The following is an 18196-nucleotide window of genomic DNA, read 5'->3' as shown; positions in this document are numbered from 1 at the left end:
TATTGCGTCAATAGTTGCGATGTTTTTCATCTGCATGAGAGACATGCTGCTCTGGATGTTTCCTCTGCGTCTCACTGTGCCGATGGGTTTGACTGACGGTGGTGGTGCTGATATGGACCGACTCTGCTCCACCATTTCACCTCCTTTGTTGTGATATGGGGATTTGCTGGAGTACGATCTCCTGCCACCAGATGTTTGAATACCTCTCGACTGCGTCTCTGCATTTGTGTGTTCTCCAATTTCTTTCATGGCGATGTTGACTGTCGCTTTGGGCTCGACCACTTTCACCATCACGACTCGTCTCTGTTCGTTTATCAGCGAGTCTCTTCTCTGCTGAAGCATCTTGCGAGTGTGCCTGTACTGTCTGTCCAACATGTTGAGTTTATGCTGCAGATCTCTCTCCTCCTTTTGGTTCAACACTCTCAGATCTCTCTGCAGCACACCAGGTCTTCTTAAGCTTTCATCCATTATTTACAAGAGAGGGCTAGAGGGAGAAATATGTATTTTTAAATCGTTCAATTCAGTCACATCTTCTGTTTAAATTAAAGCCAAGGTGTGTTTTCTTACCTGATTTCTGTCCCCTAGAGCGCTGTGTTCTACAGGTGTGTTTGCTGCTATGGCTGTGTCAGCGTTTGTAACATAATAGCCTATTATATTTGAAGTAAAGTGGATGGGATTGTTGGTCATTGTGTACTGTCACGTTCCTTTAAAGAGATTCAATTTCAAGATCCCTCAAGAGTTCAGTCACAAGTCCTCTTGCAGGTTACACAATAACAATGACTTCTTTCGTGCAAGGAACATGCAGCTGTATTACTTTGTGAACAATGCTACGACTTTCTCACGTGATCTTTCACTGTTCAGGGTCTAAGTTATATTTTAGATTATATTTTTAATAATACATTTTTAGGATTTTAGCAATACTGAGGTCACGAAATGTTAACTTAAACACAAAATCTGCACACGTGTCTATGTGTTAGTATGCATTAATGTTAATACATATTTGTATTTATCACCTTGCTTTACCACTTTACTATGTCACTGCTATATTGATCTTTTTTTGCGCTGCTCTGTTTTAATAGTTATTTTATTTCAATATTTTTTTTAAATTTTCAACATAATAAAATGAAACAATACAAAAGCCTATAATTGAGACAAGACATACTGAAAACCACAAAACAAAAAACAGACACATTCACAAAAAAACACAAAGAAATAAACTAAAAAATATAAAATATTAATAGTTATTTTGTTTTTTACTTTTGTTTCTTTTATATTGCTTTTATTTGACTTGCAAAGCACTTTGTAACTTTTGTTTTGAAAAGTGTGATATGAATTTATTATTATTATTATACTATTTGCTTACATTGAACTGAACCAAAGGATTAATGGAACAATAATTGGTAATCTGAAATGTTAATTAGTTGCAGCTCTGTTCTCCACACTGCCAGGATTTGATGGAGGATGAATCCCTTCATTTGATTTGTATTTAACAGTCACATTTAATCATATTATTGGCCCTAAGCATTATTAAAATCATCTTTTCTTGGTCAGTAGTATCCCTTTAATAATGTGCCTGGTCATATAGAGCCAGCCCCTCTGCTGGTTTGATCCCTCCCGCGCCAAGCTGGAGTCCAGTCTGGACGATGGCTCAACTAAACTTCTCCAAAACTCACAGAGTCATCTCAGAGTTGATGAACTGTTAACATCTCTGTCTGGTAAGTTCATGATTTGAATGATTTAACATTAATTTAAAGGTAGCAGATCAATTCACTGTCAAATCAGCTGCTATCCTAAATGATAAACTACATTTACTTCTTCTAAATCTTTAATAAGACCTAATCAATCTGTTGCATCAATTTAGAAACTTTATACTTTAGTCTTAACCATGGATTTATGAAAAGAACAGCTGGAATGTTGTGACTCTACTACGCATGCGCGTTGCGTAACGGGTCACTACCGTATTACGTAATCGTGGAAGTTCACGGACCCTCCGTTATATCAGTACTGAACAACTGTACTATTAAAACTGCTTCCTTTTCTCTGTTCTTCTTCCCTTTTTCTGCTTCTCCTAAATAGTTTTGTTATTATTCACACCCATGTTCACTACACCATACTACACAGTCATGCTCCCTGGGCTAGGGTATATGTTTTTGCTCAACACTGATATGGAAAGCCAAACGGCCCATAATTCATCATGCTTTAAATGCATTTTTTTGTATGGTTTTAAAGATATGCATTGGAAATTATTAACAACGACAAAAAGTACATAATTAAAAACAACATTAATTGAATATACTAATAATAATAATAATGTAATAAAATAATAATGATATAATACATGAATTAAATAAAAATAATAAATGATTACACACTTTAAATGTTATGAAATATAAGTAATATAATATTATTTTTTATATTTTTCTGACTGTATTTAGCTTATGCAGATAAGTTTAGTTCTATGTGCTCACGCAGTTTAATACTGAAGCGTAATGCATTCATTTAAGAATAAATATAATAAATTATAATATAGTAAATAAATATAAATAAAAAATATTTGCCCTGTTTTTCTGAATTATCAAGATATGATCTCAGAATTCAGAGAAAAGTTTTCATGGGAAAAAAAAATCGGCTCTGTTTTTCTGAATTAATGAGATCAGTTGCACTCCATGGGGATTTTCAGAAATTGCTTAATTTTCACCGAAACGCCTAATTGTCCCTTGAGTCACCACATAGCCAGCCTGATGCATGATCTTATATCCGTGAAGCATGCCATATCGGTTCAACTGATTCTGGAGAAATGGTGAATGGACTTGCATTTATATAGCTCCTTTCTAATCTTCCGACCACTCAAAGCGTTTACACTACATGTCAGCATTCACACACATATTCATACACTGATGGCAGAGGCAAGGTGCCAACCTGCCCATCAGGATCTAATCTAAATACTCATTCAAACACCGATGGCACAGCCTTCGGTAGCAATTTGGGGTTCAGTATCTTGCCCAAGGACACTTCAATATGTGGACTGGAGGAGCCGGTGATCAAACCACGACCTTCCGTTTGGTGGACGGTTGACGACCTGCTCTACCTCCTGAGCCAACAACACAATATCCAGCAGATCACAATGGGCTTTATGTCTGATCAACTGCAAAGTCCTGAGGTGCCTGTTCAAAGTCTACAAACTAAGATTATAATCTTGTTGAGTGAGAAAAACAAGAGCAAATTTTTTTTTCCCGTGAAAACTTGTCTCATTTCTCAATTCTGAGATGATAATCTCTCTCTCTTGGCCCTCTAACCGCTAACCGTGATGACATAAGCAAGACTCTGGTGCTCACAGCACAAAAGTTTCACTTAAAACAACAACAGCTGCTTACAAGACTTTGTAGTCACGACTAGAATAGATTCATTTAATCTTAGCTCTTGTTGTTGTGAAAACAAAGAAAAAGGCACTGAAGCATGTTTGTATTTATACATTATGTGGTATATAAACATGTAGAGGCGCTGAAATGATCATATTTATAGTAGAAATGAATCACAGAGAATAAAATCCACAGTGGGACATTAATATAACTTATAAACAGATTAATTATGGGCCATTTGTCAATCCATCCCTCCATTTCCCAGCGATCATTTAGTATATTATTATAAATGAAGATATAATTTAGTTCCTGTAAGAACTGGTGCTCTTGATCTGTTCAAATGTGGTTGCTGTTGCTGCTATTTATTTATTTATTTTTCAATTAAATCACAGTTGCCACTGCTGAGATTATAAATGCATCACATCCGGCACACTGGAAGAATTCTACTTGGAAACACCAACCAGACAGTGAGTGTTAAAAACAGCTGAAATAAAATTGTTTGTATAAAGAATTTAAACATATTTTTTCTATGTCTTTTCCTTTTACGGGCCTGGCACAAGTGTTGCTCTAGCTTTGCCAAGATGATGCGTGCAGTGTGTGTTGATGTACCAGGAGGACCAGAGAATTTGCTGCTGCGGACCGTCCCTCGACCTCAGCCTAAAGGTGGAGAAGTCCTGATTAAAGTCCATGCAACTGCCCTCAACAGGGCGGACTTACTGCAGGTATAATACGATTCCTACAAAGCATAAGTGCACTATAATCTCGTTGCTATGCATATCTATTGGCCTGCTAAATGTGTATTTAATGTGATTTGTGTGATTCTGAAACAATCACAGGTTATAGTGCAATAATGTTTTTTCTGTTTCCCACAGAGGCGAGGGCTGTACCCGCCTCCCCCAGGTGAGAGTGACATCATCGGCTTGGAGGTGGCTGGTACCGTGGACACTCTGGGCGCGGGAGTTAAAGGAGGCTGGAGGCCAGATGACCGGGTCATGGCCTTGCTCTCAGGAGGAGGATATGCAGAATATGTTTCTGTGCCCGAGGAGCTTCTCATGCCCGTTCCCTCTAATCTCACTCTGTGGCAGGCGGCAGCGATCCCAGAGGCCTGGCTCACAGCGTTTCAGCTGCTGGTTTCCATCGGTACAGCGACCGTGTTTGTTATGCCATCTCATTTTATTCCTTGTAGTCTAAATGTCTTTCTTTTTCATTATTTTATATATAAAGAACTTAGTATTTTTTAAAATAATATCTCTTAAAATAAAGAAATTATAGTAATACTATTATTAGGGCTGCCCGCTCTTCGTTGATTAGTCGACTAAGCGGGTCGTTCTGGTCTTAGTCCACTAAGATTTCTTTCTCGATTAGTCGTTTTTATGCTTTTTTCATGCTGAATGACTTATTTCCAAGAAACCTATTAGCACATATCTGGCAAACACAAGATTTAAAGTGGTGCTTTTGTGTGATTCTTTGTGGAGAAACTCTTAAAAACTTAAATCAACTAAACGATTAGTCAACAAAATTGTACGAGTGTTAGTTGACTAAGAATTTCTTTGGTCGAGGACAGCCCTTACTATTATATCTTCTTATTAAACCCCCATACATAAATTTAAGGGGTTTAACACTATATTATAATAATTTAAATAACTTAAGTTGTAAGTTGGCATTCCTACTACTACTCATGTGGTGCTCTAAACAAGTTGAAGCTGGTGCAAAAATTAACAGAAATTACAAGTTTATCCAAACAAATAAATGTGAAGATGGTTATTTTCTATAAGTTTCCACTTAATTGTATACAACCTAATCCTGTCTGTTCACTCTCTGTATAATTAACAAGGGGGGTAAATATTAAATTCTTGTTGCCATCTGTCCTCTCTGCCTCCAGCTCAGGTGAAGGAGGGTGAGGTTGTGCTCGCTCACGCTGGAGCCAGCGGAGTCGGAACAGCTGCTGTTCAGCTGGTTCGTCTGTTTGGTGCCGTGCCCGTCGTTACTGCAGGGAGCCACGAAAAACTGAAGATGGCCGAGAGTCTGGGAGCAGCAGCTGGGTTTAACTACAAAGAGGAGGGCTTCGCACAGGGAGTTCATGACTTTACAGGAGGTGACTTGTGTAGATGTATAGATGGTTCACTGTGCTGCAGGGATTACGGCTAGTCATTTGATAATCAGTCATTAATTCTGTAATGTTTTTGCATTTTTCTTATTGCAGAGATCTCAATAAGAAAAATGTACTTGCCCCAAACTGCATCTGATTATCATAAAGGGTGCATGTCTGTAAAGGGGAGACTCGTGGGTACCCAGAGAACCCATTTTCATTCACATGTCTTGAGGTCAGAGGTCAAGGGACCCCTTTGAAAATGGCCATGCCAGTTTTTCCTCGCCAAAATGTAGCATACGTTTAGAGCATTATTTATCCTCCTTCGTGACAAGCTGCATGGTTGGTACCAATGGATTCCTTAGGCCCTAGGTTTAAATAATTCGTATAACATATGGCTATATCACTGAAAATATAAAAGAGGTCAGAGGTTAGGGTCAAATCCAGAACTGCAGATTAAATATCTGAGTCCTGCACAATTCAGTTGTATCACTAACTACTGTAATCTCACAGGCAAGGGAGCCAACGTCATCCTCGACTGCATCGGCGGGTCTAACTGGGAGCAAAATGTGAGCTGTTTAGCCACCGATGGCAGATGGGTGCTGTACGGCACCATGGGAGGCCGGGGGGTGGAGGGAGATCTGCTGGGAAAACTGCTCTCCAAGCGAGGCCACCTGCTCTGCAGCCTCCTCCGCTCTCGCAGCCTTCAGGTGAGAATTCACACAGAAACGACACACACAAGCCGTGTGTCTTCATCTCCGCTTGTGAACGTGCTGACTCATGTCAACAGTGCTGACACACGTCTCGTATTTACATGTCTGTAACTGAGGCTGATTCCTGCTTTGCATTTTCCGTTCACAGTACAAAGCAGACTTGGTGAAGGCTTTCTCACACCGAGTGTTGCCGTGTTTCTCAGACCAGGCTGCCTCCGTGAGGCCGGTAATCGACAGGACATTCAACCTGGAGGACATCGCAGACGCTCACAGGCTCATGGAGGCCAACAAGAACACGGGGAAGATCGTCGTTAACGTGATTCCACAGAATCAGGAAACTCAGTGACGAACAGATGCAGTAATATTAACAGAAATGTAACTGCTCTGAAGTACATTTGATTTATGTCAGTGAATCTTACAACACAGTGATATTAGAAAAATATTTGTCTAACACAAATGTTGATCATGATTTTAAATATGCCTTATCCACCGATATCCAATCCAAAGATTCAAGGAAGGGTTAATCAGCAGCAACTGAACTTTGGTTTAGGTTCTTGAAGACGTTTCACTTCTCATCCGAAAAGCTTCTTCAGTTCTGACTGAATGGTACTCATGCTCGTAAATTCGTGACTCTGTTAGATAGCTCAGGGCTTCTGCCCTTTTCTATCAATAGGAGATCGTTGGAGGGAGGAGAGAGGAGATGGAGGAGGAGCCCAGTTGGTTTTGAGGCGTCATGGCCCGGCCAGATGAGTTTTCTTTTTTTTTTTTCCTTTTCCTTTCTTCCTTTTCCTCATAACAAAAAATAAAATGAAGTATGGATAAAACAAAATGGAGGGAAAAATAAATTAAAGAAAGAAAAAAATAAATAGATAAATAAAGAAAAATAAACAAACAAAGAAAGAAAACTTTAAAAAAACTTGACTGAAAACTGACTGAATGGTAGGGAAACCCATGAATTTAAACTCTGTGTGGTCGTTAGCAGGAATATAGAAACCACTCAGTAGAATGGTGCTCCGAGGTGTGACGACCGTAATTAAGGGTCGTTGGAGTCAACTGATACCTAATGTGAATGGCTGTCGGGTGAGGTCAAGTGTGAATGGTTGTTTAATCTCCTGGGCAGGGATGCCAGGACAGCATCGTAGGTGGACGACAGGTGATGCCTTAGGCCTCCTCCTCTGTTGAGTGATGGCTTCTCTACTTTAGCACAGATGGCTTCTTTCACTCCTCTTTCAAACCATCTTTCCTCCCTGTCCAAAATATGCACATTATGGTCATCAAAGAGTGTCCTTCAGGTGTAGATAGACTGCTGAGTCTAAACCTGAGGAGTTGGCCCGTCTGTGTTGAGCCATCCGTCTGTTTAGTGGTTGTTTGGTTTCACCAATGTACAAATCTGTGCATTCCTCACTGCATTGGACTGCATACACAAGGTTGCTTTGCTTGTGTTTGGGTGTGTGGTCTTTAGGGTGGACCAGTTTCTGTCTGAGGGTGTTGCTGGGCTTGAAAGACACAGGAATGCTTTGTTGAAAATCCTCCTGAGTTTCTTAGACACTCCAGACACGTAGGGGATGACAATGTTGTTGCGTCTGTCCTCCTTTTCTTCATCACCCGTGGTACTGGTGTTCTTTCTAAATTTTGTGGCTGTTTTCACAAAGGTCCAGTTAGGATATCCACAAGTTTTAAGTGCACTTTTCAGGTGTTTTCGCTCCTTTTCTTGAGCATGTGCACTTGTTGGTAACCTAAACCAAAGTCAAGTTGCTGCTGATTTAACCCTTCCTTGGATATCATGACCTGGATGTCTGAGAACCTTCACAAACAATCCAAAAATTATTATTTTTGTTACATTTTTTTTTACATTTCTTCTGTAGTGTCACAGTTAACCACTACTAAATGTTTATTATCAGTATTGTGTTCATGCTGGAGGTTAAAGAGACCAACACTGCTGCACAAATAAATAAATAAATAAATGAAAGCCTCAGTTGTCAAATAAATGTGTAGGTTTTTTGTTGTCATTTCTGTGCGTATTTATCTATTTTCAAATCATTTATTTATTATAATGGCATATATTAACATTCAGTGGTGCATACACAAAAAAACGGGAAAACTAAATAATTAAATAAATAATAAAATAAATAAATATAAGAATATATAATTTGTCTACACATTTTTCTGAGCAATATCGTCTGTAAAATATACACCTCAAGTGCAACTACCTTTGTTTACATTTATTTATTTATTACATCTATACCCTACCTATTTTACAAGTGCAATTACCCCTGTTTACATTACATCTATTTTTATATTTTATACTTCTAGTGTAACACTTCTGTTTATATTTATTAATTAAATCTACTTTACCTGTTTTATTTTGCTTTATAACTTTGTGTGCTTTACCTGTTATATGTTTTATCTGCGTTTAGTCTTGTCAAGTATTTGTTTTAAAGCACTGACCAGAAGTTGTAACTGTGAATCTTGTTGTATTTAATACAATGACAATAAAGCTTTCTATTCTATTGTATCATAATAAAATAAAATAAATATATATAATAATATATGATAAAAATATAATACATAATAAAAATATAATATACAATCAAAATAAATTATTTATTAATAAAACTAAATCCTGAATATTTGAACCGCAGCCGCGCAGCCGCAGCAAAGTGACGTCACCAGACTCCTTTCCGGCTTCCGGTCTGGAGCTTCCTGCTTCGCTTCGCCGCTGCAGTCTTTCTCCGGTGGGTCATGAGGAGAAACGTTTTAACGGAGGAAACCCGGTACCAGCTTCACTTCATGGACCAAACTTTCACACGATCAACGGACACACCTTGGACTCTATGATTCGACCACAAACATCGATATTGATTCATCCAGGAGGTCAGGTTTGACGCGTTACTTCCACCTTCAAGCTAAAGTTTAGCTCAGTCTGTTAGCAGTTAGTCATGACTTCACCCAGCAGCAGCATTTAGAGTAAACACAGCGAGTTATCCGAGTTTAGCCTGTAATTAAGTCCTTATGTAACGAGCTAATAGTTATATAATCAGTATTATGGGCTGTCTGGACTCCCAGCATGCTTTACTTCATGTTTATTGTGGTTTATTTACTTCCTCACAGAGCTAATGAGCTATTAAAGGTAGTCTAATTGTCTGTTTGAAATGTTTTTGTTTTTCCATCAGTGAGTAAAGTGACTTCATTGTAGGCTTTTTATTATAATTTTTTTAATTTTATTATTATTTATTATTATTTTTTTACATTTCATTATTATTATTATTTTATTATTGCTATTAAAGGTAGTTTTGTTGTCTGTTTTAGTGTTTTTGTTTTTTCATCTGAGTAAAGTGACTTAATTGTAGGCTTTTTTATTGTAATTTTTAAAATATTATTATTATTATTATTTGAAATTGTATTAGTATTATTATTATTATTTTATTATTGCTATTAAAAGGTAGTTTAGTTGTCTATCTGAAGTGTTTTTGTTTTTCCATCAGTGAGTAAAGTGACTTCATTGTAGGCTTTTTTATAGTAATTTTTTATAGTAATTTTTGAAAATGTTGTTATTATTATTTATTGTTATTTTTTAAATTTTATTATTATTATTATTTATTGTTATTTTTTTAATTTTATTATTATTTTTATTTTTTGCTATAAAGGTAGTTTAGTTGTCTGTTTGAAGTGTTTTTGTTTTTTTCATCAGTGAGTAAAGTGACTTCATTGTAGGCTTTTTTTATTATAATTTTTAAAATTGTATTATTATTATTTAAATTTTTATTATTATTATTTTATTATTGCTATTAAAAGGTAGTTTAGTTGTCTATCTGAAGTGTTTGTTTTTCCATATGTGAGTAAAGTGACTTAATTGTAGGCTTTTTTATAGTATTTTTTTTAAATGTTATTATTTATTTTTTAAATTATTATTATTATTTTTTGCTATAAAGGTAGTTTAGTTGTCTGTTTGAAGTGTTTTTGTTTTTTCATCAGTGAGTAAAGTGACTTCATTGTAGGCTTTTTATTGTTATTTTTTTCTTTTTTCTTTACTGAATTTTAATCATTTTTTTCTAAAGAAGCAAAACAACAAACAGGACTGGTCCATAAAAGATCATATAATCCCATCTGTTTTATATCATGTTTATAGCTTATACTGTTTATTGTATATTGGTTCAATTTAAATTGTTTTATTCTTATTTCATTCTAACGTTTTTATCTATTCTTTTGTTATTATACTGCTTATTTGCACCAACAAAACCAAAGCAAATGTCTAGTGTATACCTCTTACACCTGGCAATAAACACGATTCTGATTCTGATAAGAAATAAAAAGATAAGACTCAGCACTTAACATAATAAGAGACACACTATGGTGAAATTAAATGATAAATATTGTATACAAAACAGACAGTGTCTGAAATTAAGCTTGTTCCTCTCCTGCCACTGTGGCAGGTCACTGAACATTTCTACCGGCCACTCAGTTTTGTTTTTTTCTGCCACTTCTGAAATCTACAGTAGGTAGAACACTTTAAATACTGAGTCAGTGGTACCAGACCATATAATGCATTATGGAATTTATCATGTAACCTTAATCCCTAACTATATTAAATTTAGCAATTGCTTTTTAAAAATAATATTTCTTAATATAAGGAGAACCTGTCTGCCGGTGACCTGAAATTTGTACCTGCCACTGCCAACATTTACCCTGTATTTGGCAGGTGGCAGATGCTTATTTCATTCCCTGTAACAGGATCTGATTCATGCCCAGTGTCAGACTGAAGTAACAAACAAATGTGTATTTATAGGAAGTATGTTGTTTACACAGATGATACAGCAATTAGAGATAAAACACAAGCATGGGTGTTTTGATCAAAACAGGTTTTTAAAAAGCTCCCTAATGTTTCACTTTTAGTTCCATGTTGCTCTTACAAAAACCTAGAAATCTCCCTTAATGTTCCACAGTTATTACCCACTTCAATCCAGATTATATTTAACTCCCAGGGTTTCCAACTGTTTCTTCAATTTCTGCATAATATGTGTCTTTCCATCGTTATAGTGCCGTAATATTTTTAGAGTCACAACCTCGGAGATCAAAGACTTCCACATGAAAGTAGAAGGATGGTCGTCATGACCCGCGTCATCATGATTGCGTTCCTTGCCAGTATTATAAGCGATTAAATCACTTCCTCGTATTATTATGAAAGTCGGAGTTTTACAAGCAGACATAAAAGTGAATTTGCTGATACCTGTTGACCTTTGCTGTACTGGTGTTTGTGCATAGTCATCACCCTGCAGAATAGCTGAATTGTTGTTGCATTCCTACAAGCAATGCAGCCTACATGAGTTACAATTGGGACAATTTGATGAAATTCCTGTTTTATACTTACTATAAATATACAGTGATTTTATGTAGGATATTATATTGTAACTCTTTATATCATATTTGTGTTTTTTATGTCACAGCTGCCAAATCCTGAAACATGGAGGACCCAAACAGACCTCAGCGTAAGATGTCAACAGCAGGAGACAGCCTGTACAAAACCCTGGGCCTGGAGAAAGGAGCACCTCCAGAAGATATAAAGAAGGCATACAGGTGTGTTCATGGACTTTCAAATGTCTGTTTCTTATCAACTTTATTTGCAATATTCAACTGACAATATGTTTATTTCCAGGAAACTGGCGTTGAGGCATCACCCCGATAAGAACCCAGACAACCCAGAAGCCGCTGACAAATTCAAGGAGATCAACAATGCCAACTCCATCCTCAGTGACGAGAACAAACGGAAGATCTACGACGAGTATGGCTCCATGGGACTCTACGTGGCCGAGCAGTTCGGGGACGAGAGCGTCAAATACTACTTCCTCATGTCAAAGTGCTGGTTCAAGGTGAGAGGCAGTGTGGTTTCAGAAGCCTTCATGTGGAAAAAGTGAAAATGTAGCGGATGTCTGAATGAAAGTGTCTGACACTCATTCTCTTTTCCTTTGTGGTCAGGGCCTTGTGGCGTGCTGCAGTCTCTTCACCTGCTGCTGCTGTTTCTGCTGCTGCTGTTTCTGCTGTGGGAAGTGCAAATCGTCAGAAGACCCAGAGAACTTTGCCTATGTGGACCCTGATGTCCTCGAGGAAGAGATGAGAGAACAGGACGCAGGTGAGGGACTTTGTTCTTTTGGATTCACTTCATCTCAAAAGGGATTATCTTCCAGCCGCTGATGTAAAAAAAACAGTGCAACGTGTAGTTGCTGTCTGTTGCACCAAATTGCATGTAAGAGTAAGTTAAACTGAAACTAAGAGCTTTATTTTCACTTAAAGTATTTCACTTAGTATTTCCTAGAGAAATCGAGGATAGGCAAAATGAAAATCTCATGATACATAATCAAGTAATAATCTGACTTGATCATACATTAAAAATATTTGGTTTATAGTGAATACTTGCTTTGTTGAAATATTCATTCAAATGTAACAAACAAAATTATCAGTTTGCATTTTATTAATACATTTTGATCTGTTGCTTAAATTAAATGAAATGTCTCTTGTGATAAGTAATGGAAATAGTTACTGGAAAGAGGATCATGTGCATGTATTGCATCTTGTGGTCATGTTCATTTCTGAGGACGTGCATAACCGACGCTCCAAGCGGACGCAGGATATGCGAGGCAGCCATCATGCGCACGCAAACGCGTAGTTAAAAGCAAGTATATCTCCGGCTACGTCTCCATGGTGCAACCAAACATCGACACAGCTTTAATTAGTGTCAAACTAACTAGTTTCAACGTATCGTTTAGTGTGGACTTCTTTGAGAGAATTTACGTATAGCTGGTGCAACGGACAGTTGTCGGGAAGAAGCGCGGGTTTGCTCAGTGTTGCATTTTGTTTCACAGCAGGAGACCCTGTCATAGTTATTCAGCCCAGCGCTGCTGACACTTCAGATACGGTCAACACGTCTCCAGGTAAAGTTCACCTGTCCTCAGCTGCTCTGTGCTGCTTCACTAATCTGGCAGAGACATGAAGCAGCGTTTCATCTGTTTTGGCAGCTTCTAACACCTCTAGGTGTGGTCGTAGGTGGTGTGTTTGCCAGGTCACATACTAACATTTCCTCCCACAAGTGCTGCAGAATGCGGTTATTAAGCTGTTATTTTGATGTCATCTGTTGCTTATTAATAATGACATTGCTTGCATACATGTATCACTGTTAATGTTATCGATGTGGAGCACAGTGGGTAAACCCGGTGGGCTAAAATGCAAAATATCAAGAGCAGTGGTTCTCAATCTGTGGGTTAAGATCATTTCAGAGGAGCCACACAATCATTTATTTACACGTGTTATCATCCCTACCTTTCAGATTTTCTCAAATATAGAAGTAATTGTGAGTCTTTGAGTAATTATAAATTGTCAATTATAAAAATTTAATCAAAAACGTGTTTTCAGGTTCATTAGCCAAAAAGTTTGAGAACCACTGATCTCGAGTGACTGCACTTTATGGAAGCTACTAAAAACAATTGTATTGCTTTAAAGGCTTCTTGTGCTGCTTATTCTTGTTTTGTTTTAACATTTGCCCCATTTGCCTGCTCCTCAATGCTGTATAATCTATTAACTAATGTAAAGTATTATGTACTATGTACTGGTCCTAGTATGACCCAGTTCTTTACACCGTATTTTGTAGGAAAGGTTTGTTAATTATTATAAATCCTACACTCGATGCCAGTGCTGGAAGACGTGTTGAAATCATTTACTAAGTTAAAGTAGAAATATAATAATTAGGGCTGTCAAAGTTAACTCACAAATTTATTTTAACGCATAAACTTGCATTTTGAGGTTGTAGCAGGTTCAGTTTTAAAGCTAACCTAAAAAACTCCATAGGTACCAACCATGTCATACTAGCTTGACGAGAAGGAGGATAAATAAGGCTCCAAACTTACGCTAAATTTTGGCGAGGAAAAACTGGCATGGCCATTTTCAAAGGGGTCCCTTGACCTCTGACCTCAGCATATGTGAATGTAAATGGGTTCTCTGGGTACCCACGAGTCTCCCCTTTACAGACATGCCCACTTTATGATAATCACATACAGTTTGGGGCAAGTCATAGTCAAGTCAGCACACTGACACACTGACAGCTGTTGTTGCCTGTTGGGCTGCAGTTTGCCATGTTATGATTTTAGCATTTTTTTATGTTAAATGCAGTACCTGTGAGGGTTTCTGGACAATAGTTGTCATTGTTTTGTGTTGTTAATTGATTTCCAATAATAAATATATACATACATTTGCATAAAGCGAGTATATTTGTCCACTTCGATGTTGATAAGAGTATTAAATACTTGACAAATCTCCCTTTAAGGTACATTTTGAGCAGATGTGTCATGAAGAAAAACTTGCGATTCATTCACGATTAATCACAATTAACTGTGGACAATCATGTGATTAATCGCGATTAAATATTTGAATCGATTGACAGCCCTAATAATAATCAATACCTGTAACACTCAAGTAAAAGTTTACTTGAAAAGAAGTATTAGGAGCAAGATGTTCTTACACTATAAAAAGTAAAAGTACTCATTAGACGGCAAAATGTCAGTGTAATATTACTTATTATTGGATTAGTATTACTGCATCAACATGTAAGCAGCCTTTTAATGTGGTCTATGTTTTCTCATTTTTATGTTTTCTGTTTTGCTGCTTTTGTTGAAAAAAAAATATATATAAAAGTATAGAAACTTAAAAATTAACCCTGTTTTTCACACCTCCAGGTGAAAATGTACCGATCGTGATTGAACCTCGTGCGACCAACGGCACCTCGTGAACCAGCCGAGCGGAGTCCTGATGAAACCACGTCGTCATCAGCGGCTGCATTGATCTTTTTGAAAGCCGATGAGTATAAATTATGGCTTTGAATGTGTCTGAAAATGTATTAATCTCAGAGGCGCTTTTGTTTAAATGAAGCAGCGATTCAATTGTGCCATATTTTTCTTTTTTTTTAAATGTGCCAGTGGGTTTGTCTTTGATCCAATCTCCTATTTATTTTTTATTTTTAAAATATTGGGTAGTATCTGGACTGCAGTGACAAAATTACAAAGCCATGCAGATCAAAGCTCTGAAATAATTTGTTTTTTCATGTGCACTTTAATATCTCAAGTTCATGTTTAAAATCGTGACGGTGCCACGACGGTCTGAGAACATTTTGGTCCCAAGGGTCAGAAATGTTTTTTTAAAGCAACGCAACAGGCCGGTTCCCGGTATTTAGAAGCCAACCACTCGGAGAGTTACGAGGTGTTCAGTCATACTGCACATAGATACATATTGTAGAAAGTAAATAAAGGGCTTCCTGAGATGATGTACAGCGTATTGTGACTAAACCAAACAGTGTATGTATAATGTTTGGACGTCAACTTGTGTCTACTGTTGTGTGTTTGTCTGACAGCCTGTAAATAGCTCAGTGAGCATCAACAAAGTGAAGCAGAGAGGCAATACAGGAATAATTCAACATTTTGGGAGACACACTTATTTACTTCTGAAAGTTAGGAGATTTTGACTTTTGACTCTCAAGACTGTTGTATGATTGCAGAGTTGGCCGTCTTTAAAACATCTGTAAATTGACTATATAGAACCATATTCATAAAGTTGGGTTTGAACAGAAGACTCGGTGATGTAAGGAGTCCATATTTGTTTGATTTTCAGGAAATTCCATGTTGTTAAGCGCTAAATTGGATATAAATCTTGAACAGCATTTACAAGTGTGAATCTGGTCATTATGAATAACTGACCTGAAACAAACGTGGCTTTAACTATGGAGCTGGACCTTGGGGGTTATTAGCCTAGCTTAGCATAAAGACTGGAAGCAGAGGGAAAAGCTAGCCTTGTTCAAAAATCTACCTCTAATGCTAACTTTCTGTCATTACTGTTAAGTTTCTCCCTGCGAAGAAGTACATGGTGGATGGATACATTGACTATGTTTACATGCACATTAATATTCTACTCTTATTCAGAATATGACAATATTGTGAATTTGATACAGGTCGTGTAAAAGGCATACTCCGTTTAGATATTCTGAATTAGGCCTTATTCCGAATGGAGTATTTTCTGATTATGACGTGTGAGATATGCCGAAATTATTCAGGTTTTAGGAGCATTCTTTGGACAGCTCATTCGCTCATTCGCGTCTCAATTGGGGGGTTTTACGTCAGTTTGTGACACGCGGTCTCTCGCCTGTTTACGGCCAGCTCTGTGCGTTTTACACAAACTAACTAGCCGACAGTTTGCAGAGATGCAAGCCCAAAAGAAAAGCCCACATTTCTGGTCGGAAGGAGAAACACACCTACTTCTAAACATTATGAAAGACGCTAATATCGCAACGCCGACCTTCTCAAGAAGGTGGTTGAAGGAACGAAAGAGGGAGGCTGTGTTCGCACGGTTACGTTAATCAGAGTAGTCACGGCTGCTTGTAAATGGGAATATTAGTGGAATATTCATTTTCATTAGCCATGGAAACAGCTTAGTAGGAATACTGTCTTTTATGGAATAAGAACAAAAAACTGAATATTTTGTGTATATAAATGTAGTCACTGTTATTTGTTAAGAAATAGTTCTTGCACATAACTCCCCTTTAAACCACAGCTAGATTAAATCTCTCTATTTAACTTGTAGTTTGTCGTTAGTTTAGAGGTTTTTAGAAGCAGGTTTTGTCCCTTTGGACAGTCAGGCTAGCTGTTCCTCCTTGTTTCCAGTCTTTATGCTAAGATAAGTGTCTCCTGGATCCAGCTCCATACTGAGATAACACACAGTCATGAGAGCGGTATTAATCTTCTCATCTAACGCCAAATTCACACCAGGCAGCAGCAAAGTGCGCCTCTCCGCAATAAATGCATTTTTCTGCAGCCGGGAGGCGTGTTTACAAAATTCTTTGTAACTGTTACTGATTGGCTGCGGGTCCTCTCTGGCCGCACTTCGCCGCTAAAAGTTTAACTTTTAGTTTGGCCGCGCTTAGCCGCAGAATCAAACGACTGCAGCTCGCTGAGCTCCGGAGCGACCGCCGCAGCTTTCCATAGACATTGCATGGCAGCTCGCCGCAGGCCGCACTTCACCGTTGCTCTGGTGTGCATTTGGTGCAACGCTCAAAGAAAAAGAATAAGTGTATTTCCCAATATGTTGAACCAGTTCTTTAAGACATACTCATAGTACTGTTCGTTTTGCTGTACCTGCACATAAGGTGACCTCAATTAAAAACAGGGGGGTGTAATACTTCTCAAGGTACTGATAAAGCTCCCACTAACTGTCTGATATTTTCCGAAAAACTCTTCCTACACTTGACGCCGAAACCAACTTCACTCGACGACCTTCTGATTTCATTTATTGCCAAAATGTTCTAGATGAATAATCTCAGCTGTGTCGAGGCCTTCTTCTAAAGACAATGATCTCTCTGTGGGGGATGTGAGGGGATTAATTGCCTGTATGTGCCGTGAAATTCTGCTCAATACAGGAATCCTGTTTTTATGTAAATTCAGATGTATATTTTTGATTGGAAGTTTTATGACTAATTGAGTGTATATTAAGAAAACGCCTTAAATTATGTCATCTTTCTTCATGTTTATATTATATATATGTTTTTACCTGCTGGGTGTAGGAATGTTGGGTAGAATATGTGCATCGTTTTTAGCATTTGATCTGTTTTTCTCGGCTGACTTTCGCAGTCCGACTATGTGTTTATATAAAGTTTAAACAATCCCAGAAATGTGTGTAAAAGTCAGTTTTGTATACTTGACAAAAAAACTCCACAAAAGTGCCTGAATACATATTAGTGGGATTTTTTTTTTTTAGCTTTGAATTGTTTTGATCAAACGCTAAAAAGGAAATTAAACATTTTTGTTGTATCATCTAAACATTCCCAGTTTTTTTTCAATTCTTTCAACTTTCCAAAATGTTTGTTTCTGTAAATTAAATGTTTTTTCTGATCGAATAAACTTTGGTGATGCTGGAAATGTTATAACGTTGTCTTGTGTTCTGTTGATGACCAGCACCTCTGAGCTCCGTCAGCTGCCATTGGCTCCTGTTGTGCTCCACCTCTGTGA

At 37.5% G+C, this 18196-nt stretch overlaps 2 protein-coding genes across 6 annotated transcripts; both read left to right on the top strand.

The window, feature by feature from the left end:
• Positions 1-203: 203 nt before the first annotated feature.
• Positions 204-6934, top strand: tp53i3 (tumor protein p53 inducible protein 3). 3 transcript variants are annotated; one of them, XM_074609668.1, is made up of 8 exons: positions 204-345; positions 1586-1715; positions 3752-3827; positions 3909-4081; positions 4232-4499; positions 5242-5454; positions 5962-6158; positions 6310-6934. In XM_074609668.1, exons 3-8 carry the CDS (start codon positions 3773-3775, stop codon positions 6505-6507), a joined length of 1104 nt encoding a protein of 367 aa, XP_074465769.1. In that variant the 5' UTR covers positions 204-345; positions 1586-1715; positions 3752-3772; the 3' UTR covers positions 6508-6934. The 3 variants fall into 3 exon arrangements, with proteins under 3 accessions (XP_074465769.1, XP_074465770.1, XP_074465772.1); XM_074609669.1 differs by lacking the exon at positions 1586-1715 and having other exon boundaries at positions 205-345; XM_074609671.1 differs by lacking the exons at positions 204-345; positions 1586-1715 and adding an exon at positions 1734-3160.
• A 1907-nt stretch (positions 6935-8841) lies between these two features.
• On the top strand, positions 8842-18114 carry dnajc5gb (DnaJ (Hsp40) homolog, subfamily C, member 5 gamma b). Of its 3 annotated transcripts, none has more exons than XM_074609677.1 (6): positions 8842-9035; positions 11606-11735; positions 11815-12028; positions 12135-12288; positions 13022-13087; positions 14882-18114. In XM_074609677.1, exons 2-6 carry the CDS (start codon positions 11623-11625, stop codon positions 14932-14934), a joined length of 600 nt encoding a protein of 199 aa, XP_074465778.1. In that variant the 5' UTR covers positions 8842-9035; positions 11606-11622; the 3' UTR covers positions 14935-18114. The 3 variants fall into 3 exon arrangements, with proteins under 3 accessions (XP_074465778.1, XP_074465777.1, XP_074465779.1); XM_074609676.1 differs by having other exon boundaries at positions 8843-9035; positions 13019-13087; XM_074609678.1 differs by lacking the exon at positions 13022-13087 and having other exon boundaries at positions 8843-9035.
• Positions 18115-18196: the final 82 nt, after the last annotated feature.

Source organism: Sebastes fasciatus, chromosome 15 (genome assembly GCF_043250625.1).
Source record: "Sebastes fasciatus isolate fSebFas1 chromosome 15, fSebFas1.pri, whole genome shotgun sequence".
NCBI lineage: Eukaryota > Metazoa > Chordata > Actinopteri > Perciformes > Sebastidae > Sebastes > Sebastes fasciatus.
This window is presented reverse-complemented; position numbering and strand designations above follow the sequence as displayed.